General features: G+C 40.3%; 1 protein-coding gene across 3 annotated transcripts in view; it reads right to left on the reverse strand.

Annotated features, from left to right (window-relative positions):
* Positions 1 to 2,817: 2,817 nt before the first annotated feature.
* Positions 2,818 to 17,177, reverse strand: part of otud7a (OTU deubiquitinase 7A) — a 116,106-nt gene continuing 101,746 nt past the window's right edge. For all 3 annotated transcript variants that reach the window (XM_056264940.1, XM_056264938.1, XM_056264939.1), the window contains exons 10-13: positions 16,424 to 16,573; positions 6,781 to 6,895; positions 5,962 to 6,046; positions 2,818 to 5,698 (exon numbers count right to left, since the gene is read on the reverse strand). In XM_056264940.1, the coding sequence (XP_056120915.1) occupies positions 4,181 to 5,698; positions 5,962 to 6,046; positions 6,781 to 6,895; positions 16,424 to 16,573 (1,868 nt within the window). In that variant the 3' untranslated portion in view covers positions 2,818 to 4,180. The remainder of the gene's footprint in view (positions 5,699 to 5,961; positions 6,047 to 6,780; positions 6,896 to 16,423; positions 16,574 to 17,177) is intronic.

The following is a 17,177-nucleotide window of genomic DNA, read 5'->3' on the forward strand; positions in this document are numbered from 1 at the left end:
ATCAAATTGATGTTTAATTATTTCAAGTGCTGTGAGAAAAGGCTATAAATCTCCACCTCCAACATCCTCACACGCATTATAGCTTATACTAGCCGAGACTCCTTCTTTATGTGTACAGATGTGTGTGTACAGATGTGACGTAATGACGCAAAGACATGCTCGAATCTCCCGCGGAAATCCACCAGTACCACTGGAATTAAAAACATTATTACAAGCTTACCGCTTTGAATCGAGCTAAGGCAAGCAGATAGTTTTGAACACTGGCTGGTTATGTATTTTCTCAAATATGTATTTTGGATCATTTTTAACCCCAAAAAAGCTACGGACTGCAGCTTTAAGCTGCCTTTTCTTTTCTCCGACAACTGACAGACCATAATTCATATACAATGGAGTAGTACTGAAGCTGCGTGAAGTTCCGATCTGCGTCAAGTCCACCGACGTTGTTTTCTAATGGTGCACTAGTTTTCTAAACGATGATTGAGTTTCAATTCCGTTTTGGCTTGTGCAAACGGTATCTCAGGAAGGTCAAAAACACTCGAGAAAAAACGTTAGAATAATACAACATCAGCAATCACAGACATTCGCATTCGGACGGGATTAGACTTCTCATAGGACCACTGAGTTCGCAGAAAAACAGTAGGTAATTTGCTCTGGAATTTTTACTGAGGTTGTGTGAGAAAAAACACAGACTTGGCAGATTCGGATGGGATTAAAATCACAAAGTACGTCTGTGAAACACAAATTTCTCTAATGACCCCCTGGAAAACTAGTCCCGTCCGAATAGGGCTTAACTCTCCTGACTGCTTTGTCGGACAAAATGGCGGATTCGGCGGATGATGATTGGTCAGTAAAACTCCCGGCGAAGGTTGACTTGTTTGCGAATGTCAGAGATAACCCACACAAAGACCACAATGCTTAAATAAAACATAAATGAGATTTCCATTATTGCTAAATTTAAATTTGTATTGTTTATTTTATCATCATACAAGTATATAAACAAAATGAAAACCCTCGACTACTTGATACTATAAGGACCCCTTTTTAAATTTGAAATCCACTGACAAAACTACAGTGAACAGGTTTGCTGAATGCAAAGTCATTTTTACATCTTTATGACAGCTGGAACAGTTCAGTTCTTGGCAAAGTGCCCTAGCTTCTACATCAGCAGAATTATATCTTCCCTTCCATGTGCCAGTAGATCAGCTCTCAGTAAAACTTGTGGGTGTGTCTGTGATCCTTTTGCAAAAACTTGAGAGTCTCTTATTTCACGACAGTCGTAAAATCACTCACGCATGATGCAATTGACAATTGTCAATAACAGATAAGCCACCGATGTATTTCGCAATTCATAATATCTCAGAGTCTCAAAGGTAGAGGGGCTTAAAATATGCATGACTAAAATTTTAGGGGTGACCCAAATTATTAAGCTATTTACCTCCCGTTCTTTAGAGTGACCTGATTTGTGCTTTAAATCCCAGGCCATTAAAATCCTTCTATGTACAGTATGTGAAGAATGTTCATCTTAAATGAACGTAGCCTACAACATAACGGAGAGTTCACTGTCAGGGCGAGGCTTTTCGGGCAGATGTTAGACAGGTGACTTGAGGGGCAGCTGTTTGGTGCTGTGTTTCATGCTAATGCCATGTTCCACGACTGACAGCAAATACTGCAGGGATATGGAAGCTGACCACCACAAGACCTGCAGTTTTTATGGATTTTATTCCAGTTTCAAGGCTCAATCCTATGAGAAGGCAGACAGTCTAATATGGGTGTTGTATGCTGTAGACTGAAACGGCAGCCTAGGGCGCTGCTCAAATTACAGAACGTTGAGGAAAAACACACACGCAGGCACGCAAGTCTGCTAGCACTCAAGCACACACCTTTCTTCCACAAGAACAATTAAATGAACCACACGGACACCATAGTTAACAACTAATCTTATTTTGTCTCTTTTTTCTCCTGCTATTTACATTGGTACCTAATGTGCAAATTAATAATTTAAAGTAGTGTAAAACTCTCAAATGAATACAAAATCATATTTTACAATTCTAGAGACAGTGAGAGTCCATGAGCTTGTCCAATATAAAGGAGGGAGAGGAAAAGCAGGAGGATGGGAGGCAAAAGACATAATTGTGGAGGTGTAGAAATGTGGGAAGAGAACAAAGCAGTGGACATCCTTGGCCAGGAAAGACAAAACACTCACAGAGACACGGAGTTGGTTACCTGGACACTGCCACACAACAAAACACAACAAGCGCTGCTCTTATGATAATCTTGTCCATTGAGTAGAAAAGCACTTGGTGGGACCTTTGCTTAGCAGAGGCACACAAAGTGGCTAACACGCTAGTCATGCTAGTTAACTTGATTGGTGCAGCTACCTGTAACATCCTGATTTTCTAGCACACAATGAGAACTAGCACTGTGAGCTGTGGTACATTTGTATGTTTGTTAGCCAGTTAGTCAGTCAGTAGCTTAGCATGTTGTTGTCTGTGACTGTTTTTGCACTGCCGTGAGCAAAATCTGAAGTGATTTAAAAAAAAAAGAAGAAATGAAAAAGGTAGGCTTGTGCCATTAAATGTCCAGTTTTTACATGTAGAGATTTGGTTAAACGTATCCTACAAATTGACAAGGAGTAAATTAATATGAGCTTATGTCAAAACTAAATATTACTGCACCAAGCAACATATGAAAATTTTGTCCATTGCTTGGTTTAACTGGGCAGCTCCACCCAAAGTGCAATCTAATTGGTCTATTAAACGTAAAACATGTTCTGATTGGCTATGAATTTGTTGTCACCACATTTTTCATTTCAAAATTGCAGTTTTATATATATATTCCACACTGCCTTGTTAGAACATGATTTTACGCTGCTGTGTAGCCTAATATATGAGTCAAAAATCTAAAATGCTTTTCAGAGGTAGTTTTGAACCTTTAAATAACCAATTTTACATTTATAGATTTAGTTGCTTCTATGTATATGATTAAGACTAATATACCTGAGGACAAATGAAATGGAGGTGAGGGACCTTTTTGGCACATGAGAGGCAAGCATGGCAGTGTTAGCATGAGTTAGCTACATAATGTTGATGAGCAGTTGCCAGTTGCTTGTAGCCGAGCTGTGCCAACAGGTATTATACAGTTTACACATACACAGTTTCATAAGCTTTCCACCTTCAGTCCAATGCTGAAGTATATACGGTTAGGGTTTGCATTTCATACTTGTATCCTCAGGTAAAGTGGTTCTTGTAATTTAGCATTCGCTAGCATGACTGTTATATATTGCAAATACAGACAGCAATGAGTGGAAGTCAAATGCTTACTGTATCGGATGTCAAGTAGCACACAATAGTGAGGTTTCATTTGATATCATCATGATGGAATGCAAACCCTCCTATGAAAAGGCTTTATATTACAATATAGTGCATGATGGAAAGTCACAAGATCAATTTGAGAGCACACTTTGATATGCAACATATTGAATATTTTCCACCATAATAATCCTTGTACAGCAGACCTTTTACAATCATATCGATATCCCTTAGAATCATATGGTGAAAAGTAGAATATGGCTGACGTCATGAATGCATAGATAAAAGGGGGAGGGGTGCGGTTGTTAACAAACTTATTGCTTTCAAAAAAATCAGAGTGCTGAACAGTGGACCTCCCTCCCTTGTAATTATTTGCAATGCACAGCAAAATCAATGTTATTCGGTATTAAGATTCCAAAGAGCTATGCTGTGAAGTATTGCATTATAATGACCTCTAAACTGAGTTTTCCTTTCTATGATTTGGGAAACTCCATTAGAGACTGACATACGCTTTTACATCTCTTTCTGCATGTACAAGGAGTTTTACAACACAGATTGAGCAAAATGCACAGACGAGAGCTTTTACTCTAGAACAAGTAAAAGACTGAATTCAATTGGACATAGAACAAACAATAACACAATCTCTGGCCAAAGCTGTAAACTGATTCTGGTTGCACTTCCTGTCATTGAAAAGCAATGTCTGTTCGCTATTGAGAGTAAAGTAACAAGAATACAAGGAGGCCGATCTTAAATATAGTAGGAAAATGTTATGCCAGTTCTTTGTATCACTTGCAAAGTGCAAAAAGGTGGTGGTGTTGCTGTTCTTTTCACGCACATTAGGGGTGGCTATATATGTGTGCATGTTTGCAGGGCTATCCAGGTCGGTGCACCTTCAACTCTCGTTCCCTGCGTTTCAGCTCCTCTCTATAACAGTAGGAGCAAAAGTTCTCTGTCTCGGGTCGGCCATAGAAGGTGCAGTTCTCCCTCCTGCAGCGTTTCTGCTGAAAACAGTACATTGGGCAAACACCACTCTGCCCTTTGGTTTTGTCCTGCCCCAGCCAGGCATGGGGCATCGGGTCCTCATCTGCAAACTCCAGACAGTCCCGGATGTCACCAGTGTTGAAGCCGTTGGTATAAGTGTGGGACTTATGTTCCCCAGGCATGTTGTACGGTAGGGTGTCTACGGCATTGACAGTACGGATGCCAGACAAGCGGGCTGGGCTGTAGCTCTGAGAGGACAGTGAGCGGTTTTGCTGGGGGTAGGTGGCACAACTTTTGAGAGTGCCTATCATTGGCTTGTAGGACTCATCTTGATAGCTGGATGACTGCACATTGACATCCCTCAGGTGGATGACACTGTGCCTCTGGATAGGTGGTGTATGGCTATAGTGAGCTGAAACAGGGACTGGTCCGGGTCTCTTAGCACCGTTACTAGGGGAGGAGAAAGGGACAGGGGACATGGAGGATCCTGGGATGGAGACTGGGATGGGTATCGGGATGGGAGAAGCAGCAAGCTTTGGGCTTCCCCTTTCTTGGACCTTCACAGCCAGGGAAAGATTATGGCTAGGGTGCAACACCGGTGAGCAACTCTCAGGTGGAGAGCTATCTGAACGCTCCCTTTGGAAAACACTCTCCTGCTCAGGCCTCTTTAGTGCCACCCCATTGGTCTGAGGCTTCTTCTCAGCCTCCGCCTTTCTTTTCTGTTCCTGCTCAGCACTGAAGCGTTCTTGTGCACTGCTTAGGTAGAAGCTGATCATCTCTTCATGAAATTGATGTCGATGGCTGGTGAGCAGCAACCCAGCAAAGATGAATTTACGCTCACCCTGCATGGCTGCTCGAAGGATGTTCAGGCTGAGTTTGACATCTGTGCTGTACTTCCAGTTGTCCAGTGTCCGATCACCCGAGATTTTGCCTGATCCTGGCGGTCTCTCAACAGGTGAGCTACCAGAAGCATGGTCTGTAGGCGAGGGACTGGTTGTCTTCTCTGAGGAGGATGTGCTGGCTGACTGGCCTGACTCCTCTTTGCTCCCTTTTCGTGTTTTTGAGTCCTTTTTCTTAGATTTCTGCTCTCCATTCTCTACCGTTCTACCATTTGTTGAGGTGGACTTGCTGATCTTGCCATGGACAAGTCCTCCAAGTCCACCCATATTCTTCTTAAGTTTGATACCCAGAGTCTTGCTGAAGCTGCCCAGTTTGTTGGCCACTGAGTCTGCCCGTGTTTTGTCTTTGTCCTTTCGCTGCTTGTCCTTGTCTTTCTCCTTCATTGACTTTCCATTATTGAGGTTGGAGTTACTGCAAACAGACTCCCGGTCCGAGTCCATTGATTCTGCTAGAGACTGTACATCCTCACCTGCAGAGGCAGTTGGCGACTCGGGCTGAGCCAAGGGAGCCTGTAATACACAGATCGGTCATAAGGATCAAAACTGAGGTTACCTTTAGCAAAGTAATGTTGTCAAATATTACAAAACAGGGGGGGGGTGACTTCTCCTGGAGGGCCTAACCAAGGTCTTTAGGAATATGTGAAAAAAAAGTTCAAGTGTGTTGGAGAAGGGTTGGAGCTTCAGGGGGTGGCCCGAACTGCCCCTCAAAATATATGTACATGGCCCTGCCTCCAGGAGAATCTTTGTCAACTAATAAATGGATGACCACTTACCCTTGATTCAGAAGGAATTCGAATCCATGTTACATTCATGTAGTTGTGCAGAAGGTTTAGTTTAGCTTCCAATGATAGAATAAGACTAGAGTGAGAGGAGAACATAGTCAAACATCTTTTCTAAAAACCTGATTTGTAGCACAAAAGGTTTTTATCAGCTCGAATGAGGCCTGCTGCAATTTCTTGTCATCTCTTACGTGCCAGTGAAGGAATGGTAGAAATTACAAACCATTTGAGGCATGCAACTAGGAACTCAATCAGTGCATAAATCTAGTTTCCAGAGAATGACAGCAATTAGTTTGTATTCATCAGTCCATTATGGAGCCAATGGAGTGGGGGCCAACTCATTACAGTTGCTTTATCGCAGATGTTTGTTTTGTGTCTCAGTTCTTCCTTCTGTAAATCATAGCTGGGGTGGTGCTGCTGCAATTTATTTATATGCTTTAATTGGCTGACCTCTGGAAAGTCACCGGAAACATCCTACACAAATCTTCTCAACCTTAAGACAAAATGCAGGAATATGCAACTGATAAAAGTTTGGAACATGTACAGGCTTTAATTTTTGAATGAGGCTTTAAGATGAGTCATTCAAGTTCAGATCGACCTCTGTGAGGATAATGTGGCCTGGTGCCATGTGCTGGGACCTTCTGGACAGATTTAACCCTGCTAAATCCCTGATATGGTAAAGAAAACATATAGATAGATGCCCTCATTTGGCCCTACCTGACCTTTGTCTCAATTACAAGTTATTCATTTAATTTAGCCAAGCTTGCTGTAGTGGTGGATGGAGGATGAGAGAGAGAAAAAGAGGGGTCTTACTTTGCCAGCTTAGCATTGTCATTGTCATCCCTCCCCCACTCCCAGTCCCTCCCAGGGTCCACCGCGAAGTGCAGCGCTAGCAGCTTGTGCTCAGAGTCAGTCAGTGGGATGACGGCTGAAAGGGAGGGACAAAAAGAAAACATGAAAGATTTAGATGTAACATTCAGAAATGGGATGCAAACCAGGTTGCAACTAGTTTCAAAACAGATTGAAGCAAATAGGTGGATATTACGACTAGGGAAAGAGTGTTCTTGCTCAGATTAATGTCTAAACTGCTTAGCTTCTCTTAAAGGCACACTGTGGAATTTTTGGCCACTAGGGTGCGCTCGACCTGTAATTTTCACGTCTAGTGCCCCTAGAGGCCACAAGCGCCGCAGCATTGTCGCAAAAGTCAACAAACAGTCAACCGGTCAACCTCCCGTGTCTTTATGTGTGTGCAGACGGCATTTGATTTGTATGTTGGAGAAAGTTAATCGATTCACTACTGACCAAAATAATAATATAAATATAAGATTAATAATATAAATCCTATAAAGAAAACAAATTGAATAAAAGTAGCATACGCAGAAAACAATGTCTGATCAGGTAAGTCGCATTGACAACGGTTGCCCAATCCTGCTCCTGCCGATCGTCTGTCCTGCACAGTTCATCTCCAACCCTAATCAAACACACCTGAAGCAAACAATTAACGTCTTCAGGATCTCTTTGCAATGGGTTGGAGATGAAATCGAGTAGTCGGGAAATCGTGTAACAAAACTGATATAACTCACTACATATTTCCGTTATTTGTAGTCTTCAGTTTGTTTTTCCTTTTACACAAATACAAACATATATGAGCTGAAAGGAAAAAAAAACATTTACATTTACATTTGTATACGGCAGTATGTTGTGACTTATATCAGTTGTTACACGAATTCGCAGTAAATATTCCATACACTTTTATGCCGATGTTTATTTTAAACTCTCCCTTTTTCTTTTTTTGGTCTCCTCTGACAAAATCTTTGCTTTCTTCGCTTTCTTCCGAGTAGCTGTTGATTCAGCCATGACGACAACATACAGACGCCGGCAATCAAACGCGAGTTGAGCTCTCACGCTAGAATTTGAGGAAGTTGGGGTGGTGGGGGAAGTGACGTATGCCGTAAAGCGGGTGGTGGGGGAAGTGACGTATGCCGTAAAGCGGTCGAATTTTGTAGTTCTTTTTGTGCTCGGGTTCCTACCCGAAACCCGAAGTTACATAGTGCTAGTAAAAGCGATACAGACACCTTCAGGCTTCGGCAGACGTGTCATTCAACCTATTGTAAGTCGATGTACCATCTCAATGGGTTTTGGTAATATATTATAAAGGTTGAAAAGTTCCACAGTGTGCCTTTAAAGGGATAGTTCACCCAAAACTTAAGGTTTTGTCATTATGTTTGATTTACAACCTGTGTTGTAGGCACAAAATTTAATTTAACAGGTGGATATTATCAGTGCATAATGTTGTCTTTCACTTCCACAAAAAGTGAATAAATAATGTAAGATTTTTCATTTTCAGGTGAATTATTCCTAAAAACTAACTCAGTGGGCTGCTCCTTACAAAGAATCATCCATTGCTCCTTCACTACTAGGTATGAAAAAAACAAAAAAACTTGTAAGAGAAACAAAAATAATATTCAATGCTTCCAACACCCATTTGACAGGAAAAACATTTCAACATTAATCAAGGGGTACGCGAGACATACGTGAACAGGCCTGGGTGCGGCACTGTTTCCTAAAAAGAAAATATCACCTCCTTCCATCCGTTCTAACTGCTTCCATTTTCCCCCCTTTCACGTCACTCTATTCATCACTGTACCTGACTAGTCTTTTCAGACCACAGGCATGGAATTGAAAAGAGAGAATGGGTTGAAGCAAAATAGATAAAGAGAGAGATTCAGTTCTCGTGACTGTTGGAAAATACAGCATGTTTGAACAGAGGACATTCCAGCCCCTTCTGGTTGTGACCATACTCTCACAAACATGCACTCACTGATAGAACAAACTGTCTCCTCTCCTCATGAACATTTGCCAGGTGACTGCTGGGTAGAACTCACAGTGAACATAATGCTCTTCAGTGACTCATTTAAATGACACTATGCAGAGTAGGAGTGAGAGACATCGAGTCACAGTACTGAATGAATGTGTGTGTGTGAAAGAAAAGGTCAAGGAGAGATACGTTTTGTGTAGTAAGGCAGAAAAAAAGAAACAAAAAAAATCAGTTCATAATAACTCCATATAGGATTATTTTACCACAAAATTTACACTCAAGATTTGCGCCTATGCTCATGATACACATTTTTTAACAGTTACAAGTTATTATACAAATCTAATAATATGACACAAGATCACAAAAGGAGAAAAATACACCAGTATTTCACGAGACATGGATTGAGGAACATTTAAAACCTATTATTTAAAAAAAAAGAAAAAAAGTTTATCTTAAAGGAGTTCAAATCACAATATGTCAAAATAATCACAGTATGTTTTTTTTAGCCAAATTATGAAACTATAGTCTGTGGAGAAGTGTTTTTTTCAGCCATTTCACACAGTAAGACATGAGCACACTTGAAACACACTTCCTCCCTGTTAAATTTTCAATCAGCACACGACTTTGCCTCCCACTCACGTCTTTTAATTCACAATCCTGGCAACAACAAGCGCCAAAAATGTCCAGCTGGTCTACTGAACATTCATATAATCCAAAATCTCAGTCCACCCTCTAAGAATTCCCAACTTTTTCACTTCAGCAAGACATTTTGTCTTGAATGTCCAAATATGCCTACAAAACTACTGATTTGTACTCGTTGATTATAAAGTAAAAAGTAAAATAGTTTTGAAGTTTATTGCAAAAATATTCTGATAGAAATATATATGTTGCTTAAGAGAGACTGTCATTCACACTATTTCATGGGAGTGGAAGGTCACTGCTGAGCTGTTATGACGTGGTTCTTGTTTTCATAGTAACAGCAACTTCTCTGATTGGTGGATTAAAGTCGGATCTCTCGGGATTATGGGTAGTGTAGTTATACAACAGAAATTTTCTTTGATAGGAATGTAGTTCCAAGACCAAAAAAAAAATGTTGATCCAAGAAGACATCTAAGCTGCCAAAATCATTTACCCCAACCATCACGTTCTTTTCACTATTATTGAAACACAAACTGCTGGCGCATATGAGGCTATGAGGTTTCTTCCAGCATTTTGTGGGTCAAATTCTTGGGGAGTCACACCAGGACAAGAAAGAGCATCCAAAGTCCAAACTGAAAGAAATGTAGGTGGAATTCCCAAAGTAGAGCACACACTGTTCGGAATAACATACAATTCATACACGTGGGCCAACAAGTACCCCATTGTGTTCCCCGTTGCACACAGATAGATACAGTTTCCCACCAGAGTGGGGTCAGACGGTGAACGCTGGAGCTATGTGGGGTTGTGTCCCGACTCCTACACTGCAGCTGTCCTCCTTTCTCTGGCCTAGCATACACACTCACACGCTTCAGCTCGCACTGTTGTTACCAGTTGGGCTTGTTCCAGGTCCAAACACCGCCACTGCCAGTTCTACCCTGAGGGACTGGAGCATAATGTATTTTGTATCCCTTCTGGCAGTCATGCAGACCTGTCCTTGACTGACCCACTTCAAACGCATACGCTCGAAAACTGTGACGTCGAGGGCCGCTCTCAAGGAACGAGGGCCGTTGATTCCTGGAATATTTGTTTGTATTCGGTACTGTTATTATAACCCAAATACATTGACTGAATAAACAGGAGACACCAGAGCGAGTGATAATAGACAAGTAACCAGAAGATGACGAGACTGTAAATAAGGTCTTTTGCTGAGCGCTGCCGTGATAATACAAACAGAAGTTGTTGACAGACAACATTGCTCATGGAGTCTGACATGCTACATTACAAGCGCATTACATGCAGAGTTTATTTTGTTGGCACGAGATGGAGGTTGATGTATGCCGAGTGGGTCTGGCTGCACGACATGGCACCGCCTGAGGAAAGTTAGACAGGCAATGAGCGGGAATATCTGTCAAGTTCGGCATGTGTGATATAATCCTTTTGAGAATGACTCTTAAGGCCTTATTTGCTAGGATCGTTGAGGTTTTCTTGACTCTCCCCCCTCTGGTGGGTGATATCAATCACTGCAGTTGCGCCCACTAAGGAAAACAATTAGTCCTCTTTAGTCACGCAAACCGTGCTTGTGCTTGATGAGGTGTGAATTCAGGAGTTTCGTTCGCAGCTGTGTATTTTACAGCCATTGTAAACAATAATCATGCAGCTAAACAAAGCTTCGACATGAATCTCAGAGGGAGATTCTGAGAGGGAATCTGATTGCCTAACATATTTTCCAAGGCCACATAAAACACGCAAACCGTTTACAGGAATATCTGTATGTCTCCTGATACATACTGCTGATGGAATCTGCAGTTTTGAGGTTTTTAACCCAAGCTTGGTGTGAGCTGGTCATGGCACAAGAAGGTTTTTCATTCTTACAAGATGAAACTTTAAAAGCTGCCCGCCAGATGCCAAAGAAAATAGAGGTCTTCATAAAACTGGAGAGGCGTGACTCAAAATAGCAACACACGTTTCCTATTGGTTGACTGGTGTCATATAAAGTGTAACCACAGAAAAATGAAGGTGCATTAAAGCAATACTAGCATGGCACGTCACAGGGAAGCCATTTAATATGACTGCAGGAAAAGTGCCTCTATTAAAAAAAAAAAAAAAAAGATTCTAAAGGGCCTTAAAACACAAAAACAGCTTAAATTAATTGACTTTAAATCAATGACTAAAATCAATGAGAACAATTGCCCTGTGGTTAAAGACAGGTATAGGACCACATTTTGTTCACCTTGACTGTTATTTTGTAGCTTATGTCTAACCATAAGGAATAGATAAAGTATAGTGCCTAAATGATGATTTCATGAAAACATCTTAATAAAATGACTAAATAACATCTTATTTACAAAATTAAAAGACAAACATTGTTGAGGTAGGGTTGAGGTATAGCTAATACAATTAGCTTAACATAGTCAATGGGAAGTCCTCACCATGATAAAATAACAAGTGTGTGTGTGTGTGTGTGTGTGTGTGTGTGTGTGTGTGTGTGTGTGTGTGTGTGTGTGTGCGTGCGTGGGTGAGTAAGAGTCTGAGGATTTGTTTTTATTTTTAGGAAGAATGACAACAGCAAAGAGAGCCAAAAGTAGACTACTAATGTAAAAACCCCATGAATTGACCTGACACAATTTTCTTCCTTTTGGTGACGCATTTTAAAACGGGAAGTTTGAGCTATAGACATACTGACAGGCTTGTCCCTTTTCTTTTTTTTTTTTTACAAACAGCTTTAATTTACATCACAGATACGATCGATCGCTTTATATGATGAACAGATTGAATTCAGATTCGACATGAGGGCGAGTAATTAATGACAGAATTTTCATTTTTGGGTGAAGCATTGTCATTCTAAAGAACTTGATTGGCAAAAAATTGACCCGCCCACGAGTGCAGAATGAGAATATTTTGCTCTGCTTTTCTGCAAGAGAAAGAGTGTCATTTTTTAATGTGCATATCTGCCAAATGCAAATTGTTTTATAAACTTTTAGACTAACATATATGTTCAAAGATAAACACCGAAAGCCACAAAACTCGTAAAAAATGTCTTTGACACACAACTCTGACTCTCTCTCTTCTCTCACTCTCTCTCTTTTACGCACACCACACACACACACACACAAAAGAGTCTCAGTGTTCTTGGGAAACCGCTGGCACCTGAACACACACTGGGCAGACGGGCACTCCCTGGCAGACCCGAGCGGAAGATCCGGAGGGGGGGGGGGAGGGGGGGGGGGGTATCACCCACCAAGACAGCCACACAGAGACAGGCTCTCTGTTGGGAAGTGGAAGAAGGGAGGTAGGGGTTTGGGAGGAGCAGATTAGGGCCTAAACCACATGTACGGGTTGGGCTGGACTGATCTGCCCTAAACGGCAGAGGCCAAGTGGTTCTTTGGGGACAGAGAGAGAAAGAGAGAGAGGGATTGGGTAAGAATAGAATCAGGGGAAATGAGTCAGAGGGAGATGCCCTGTTGTGTGTGTACATTTGTGTAACGGACTGGTAAATGTGTATGTGGAGCCTCATGGCACTAACTGTCTCCAGACACGCTGCATCATTTGACCTAGTTGAGGCTCAGAAGGAACCGAGGCAAAAGCCCCTTCACCTCTCTGCATAGCACAAGCAGTGATTTCCAACTAGGGTTACTTTGAAATTTTTTTTATTTTAGATCATTAAAAACATAAATTAGAGTTCAATTTTTGGGTTGTTGATAGTTTAAAAAAATTGCAATCTCATGATTTTTCTTCAATGCCTTTTTATTCCATTCAAGGAAAGAAAACAAAATAGTGTATGTTGTCAATTTGTGTGGATGAGACTTCTGTGGGATTTTTCATACTTGTTGAGATCATTTAATTCCATCACACACAACTGCAAATGACTTTCCCATCTGGATTTCATTTATACATTAATTTACATTAATGTATAAATGAAATCCAGATGGGAAAGTCATTTGCAGTTGTGTGTGATGGAATTAAATGATCTCAACAAGTATGAAAAATCCCACAGAAGTCTCATCCACACAAATTGACAAATTGACAACATACACTTCCTATGGTCATTCTTGAGGGAAGTTTCTAACCTGTCAAAACTTTATCAGATAAAGTAGCTCAGGTGTCTCATTAAAGCAAGAGGAAACTACTTGCTGAGTTATTTAATCAATTGTGTTTAGTTTAGTTTTAAAGTAATAATTGTAATATAATATAAAATAATATAATATATGAATGAATGTTAAATGATATCCAGTATGACACGTTTTAAAAAAAAAAGATTGGCAACCCACCAATTTCCTGTATTCCAGACGGGAGTGAGCAAGGTGTTTTTATTTTATTTTCAGAGGAGTCAGTCATTCATATCCTGGAGAAATGGGACTACAGCGAAGGCCTCTAATCTGTCAACAACCCGCTGCTTCAAACCGACCACATGCTTTTGGGGTCATCGGGTACGTGAGGGTGTGCGAGGAGGTTTCTTGCGGTTAACAGAAGGAGAGAGCGCCATCTAGTGGGATAAACACTCAACCAATTCGTTCTCTTATAAAAAAAAAACATCACCCAGACATGTTATTTACATAAACTACAGACAATGCTGTCTATATCCATTTTTATGGCACAAGACTTCATCAAATATGTTCTTTAATGAAACAAATCAGAGAGTTAACTTGGCAAACTTACATTTGGGGGCTAGTTGTCAAACTTTTACTTTTCTAACAAGGGTTTACTGAAAAGCAATTGAAATTGTTCACCATTACAGAGTGCTGTAGGTATTTTTGTAGGCCAAAACCCAGAAATGAGATAGCATTTTAGCTCTTCCGGTTTCATTGTCCTGATGGGCTTTTTGAAAGGGTTAAATGATTGAAATAAGGTCTGTGGTGAGCACAAGCTCAAGATATTTTCATGTGTTATTCAACATAAAATACACCAGTAATACCCGCTTCCTATTGTCATGTTTTAAAGCTTTTGGCGGTTGCTAACAAGTAGCTAAATGGGACTACAGAGGTTAAATTGGGTTTTTGTCGAGGGAACCAGCACTCTATTAAAGGGCATGTTATCGCACTATGTGGGGCAAGTTGTCACAAGTCATTACATGACTTTCGGCCATATTTAAGAAGAAAAAAAAACATTTTCTTTTTTCTATAACGTTATAAGGCATTCACATGTGACTACTCCCTCCATTAAAAATGTACAATTTTCACAAAAATTCACAAAACATATTCTGATTTAAAGGATTTGTGTGTGTGTGTGTGTGTGTGTGTGTGTGTGAGGAGAACAGCTTTTACTGTACTGACAGCCTCAGTGTGTCCGTGAAATGGGGGTTAGAGAGAGACAGAGAGAGAGATAGAGAGAGAGAGAGAGAGAGAGAGAGAGAGAGAGAGAGAGAGAGAGAGAGAGAAGCATGAGTGGGCCTGCATTCCCATTCAGCCCTAGACAACATTAGCCTGTTGTGTGTTGTTTTTTTACCTCACACTGGAAACACTGCAGTGCACAGACCATACTTCTGAGGGGGCACATTGTATTGCACATTTCACTATACTATACAGATTACAAGATAAACCATAATGGTCTAGAATGGAGGCTCTAATTCAGACAGACAGCTAATAATGTACTTAACTGGCAGCCAGACTCCCTGAGAGAGTCTAAAATAGTATTAAACAGTATAGTTCCTTTTTTTTTCTGTTTCAGTCTCTGATCGACTGGAGTCTACGAAATGTGCTTTTAATAATTGATCAAAGGTAATTAGATTTCAGGTCTGCATTATTCATTCAGCATGAGATGGATTCGAGTCGGTTCTTTGCTAAAACTACTAGCTTGAACAGGATGAATGAATCAGCAAATAAAATAATTAAACCTCACTGACTTCAGGGTCACACACATTTAGTATTGCATACTAACAGGTTTTTCATACCATTTCTACATTATGCAGTATACAAAATGTGCACTGTGATTTTTAACATTTTGGGCCAGATTTACTAACAACTTGCAAACCCTCTTTTGGCGTTAAAAAACTACTGTCAGGATTTACTAAAGACGCAGTGAAAATTTTGCGCTGAAAAGGCGTGGACAGTTATTTTTGCGGCTGACCTTATTGCATATGCATTTGTAGGAGTTTCCCCTTAAGACGCAAAATTTATGGGAGGAGAATATTTAAATGAATCATGCAAGGTGATTTACTAAGGTATGACCTCGTATTTAAACTTTTAACACTAGTTAATCACTAAACATTCCTTCCTAAATATCTGGCTGGAATTAACCACAAAATCTGGAGAGTCTAGATTTACTTTGACCTTTAAACGCTGTAAGTATATTTATAATAATTGAATAATAATAATTGAATAATAATTGAAAAATTATATAATGTAAATAAAACAATAATAATTGAATCTTTGATGACTGAATAAGTGCAATTCAATGTCTGATACACATGGTTTTACTCATAGTTACCGCAGGCAGAAAACAAAAGATTAGGAAGTATCATCAGCAAAACTTGAAATGGCTCAGTGATTTACAGCAGAGCACGTACTGAACGCAATCATATATTATTCACTGTAACTCAATGGTGGATCTGGTGAAGAAGCTGTCAGCTATAAAAAATATTGATTTTGAAGATGTTGAGAAAGATAGTTTTGAGAATATGTTTGAGATGGCGAATATAGGCCAGATGCTGAATGTACTGGGAAATGAGCTCTGACGAGGACAGTGTTGATGGTATAAAACATCTGCTCAAAATAAACCCTTCCACGCTCCAAAAGGTAACAAAACATGCTTTATTTTATCCTTCTGTAATTGTTACTCTAATATCAGGAGAGTTTTATATTATCGTGCCAGGTATAGATATATCCGTGTTAGATATAGATCCGGGTCGCAAAAGACCAGAATATGTAATAATGATTGGCGAAACATTCATGCATTTAAGGGTTAATATCAATTAGACATACCTACTTAACCACTGCTGTATCATCTCATTGTGTCATTGTTTAATTCAATCTGCTGAGATCGGTTGATGGTTTTGGTGTCTACCTTGCTCTCTCTGCTGGTCTCTCTGCTCCATGGACACCAGGGCGGAGAAGTGGGCCTGATCGTAGGCCAGTACCAGCGGGGAACAGTGACAGCGGTTGGGAGGAACCTCCAGCGGCAGGTACAGCCCTCCAAAGGGAATGGGGGCAAAAGCTGCAAGGTAAGCACAACAAAAATGGTAGAAGTTCATTTGTCTATATGAAACTTCAATTCTTTTCATTTAAAGACTTCAATGTTCATACTACAATGTTTCATTGACATTGGCGGAACTGAATCTGAAAGGAATAAGTTCGTACAAAAGATCTGATAATCTTTTTTTAAAAAAGCGAATGTTCCCCTCCATTGGATCTTCTTTGGATCATTCAAACAGCGAGTTGAAATGTCTGAGTTAGATGAATGGAACCTGATGGAGTTTGGGTTCCTTGCCATTGTTGCCTTTGGCTTGCTTAGTTGTGGACAAGTAATGTTCTGCAATATCCAACTGCACTGACACTATCGGATGAGAACAAAACTTGAACTGAATTGAGCTGAATAATGACACTATTGTCTTCTGTAGAGCTGCTTTATCGCTGAATTTAAGTTGTTTCATAATGAATGAACTTTACATAGTTGTTGAACTGAAAAGGTTTGATTCAAAAGAACAGTTTGTTTATGAAACTACTCTCATGAATGTAACATGGAAAACTAGGGCAGAAGACAATATTTGTGTTTCTCACAAAGTTTTTTATATACCGGTAGATTCAGGAGACTGGTGCTA

This window comes from Rhinichthys klamathensis, unplaced genomic scaffold (assembly GCF_029890125.1).
Source record: "Rhinichthys klamathensis goyatoka isolate OS25496 unplaced genomic scaffold, OSU_Roscu_1.1 h1tg000228l_1, whole genome shotgun sequence".
Lineage (NCBI taxonomy): Eukaryota > Metazoa > Chordata > Actinopteri > Cypriniformes > Leuciscidae > Rhinichthys > Rhinichthys klamathensis.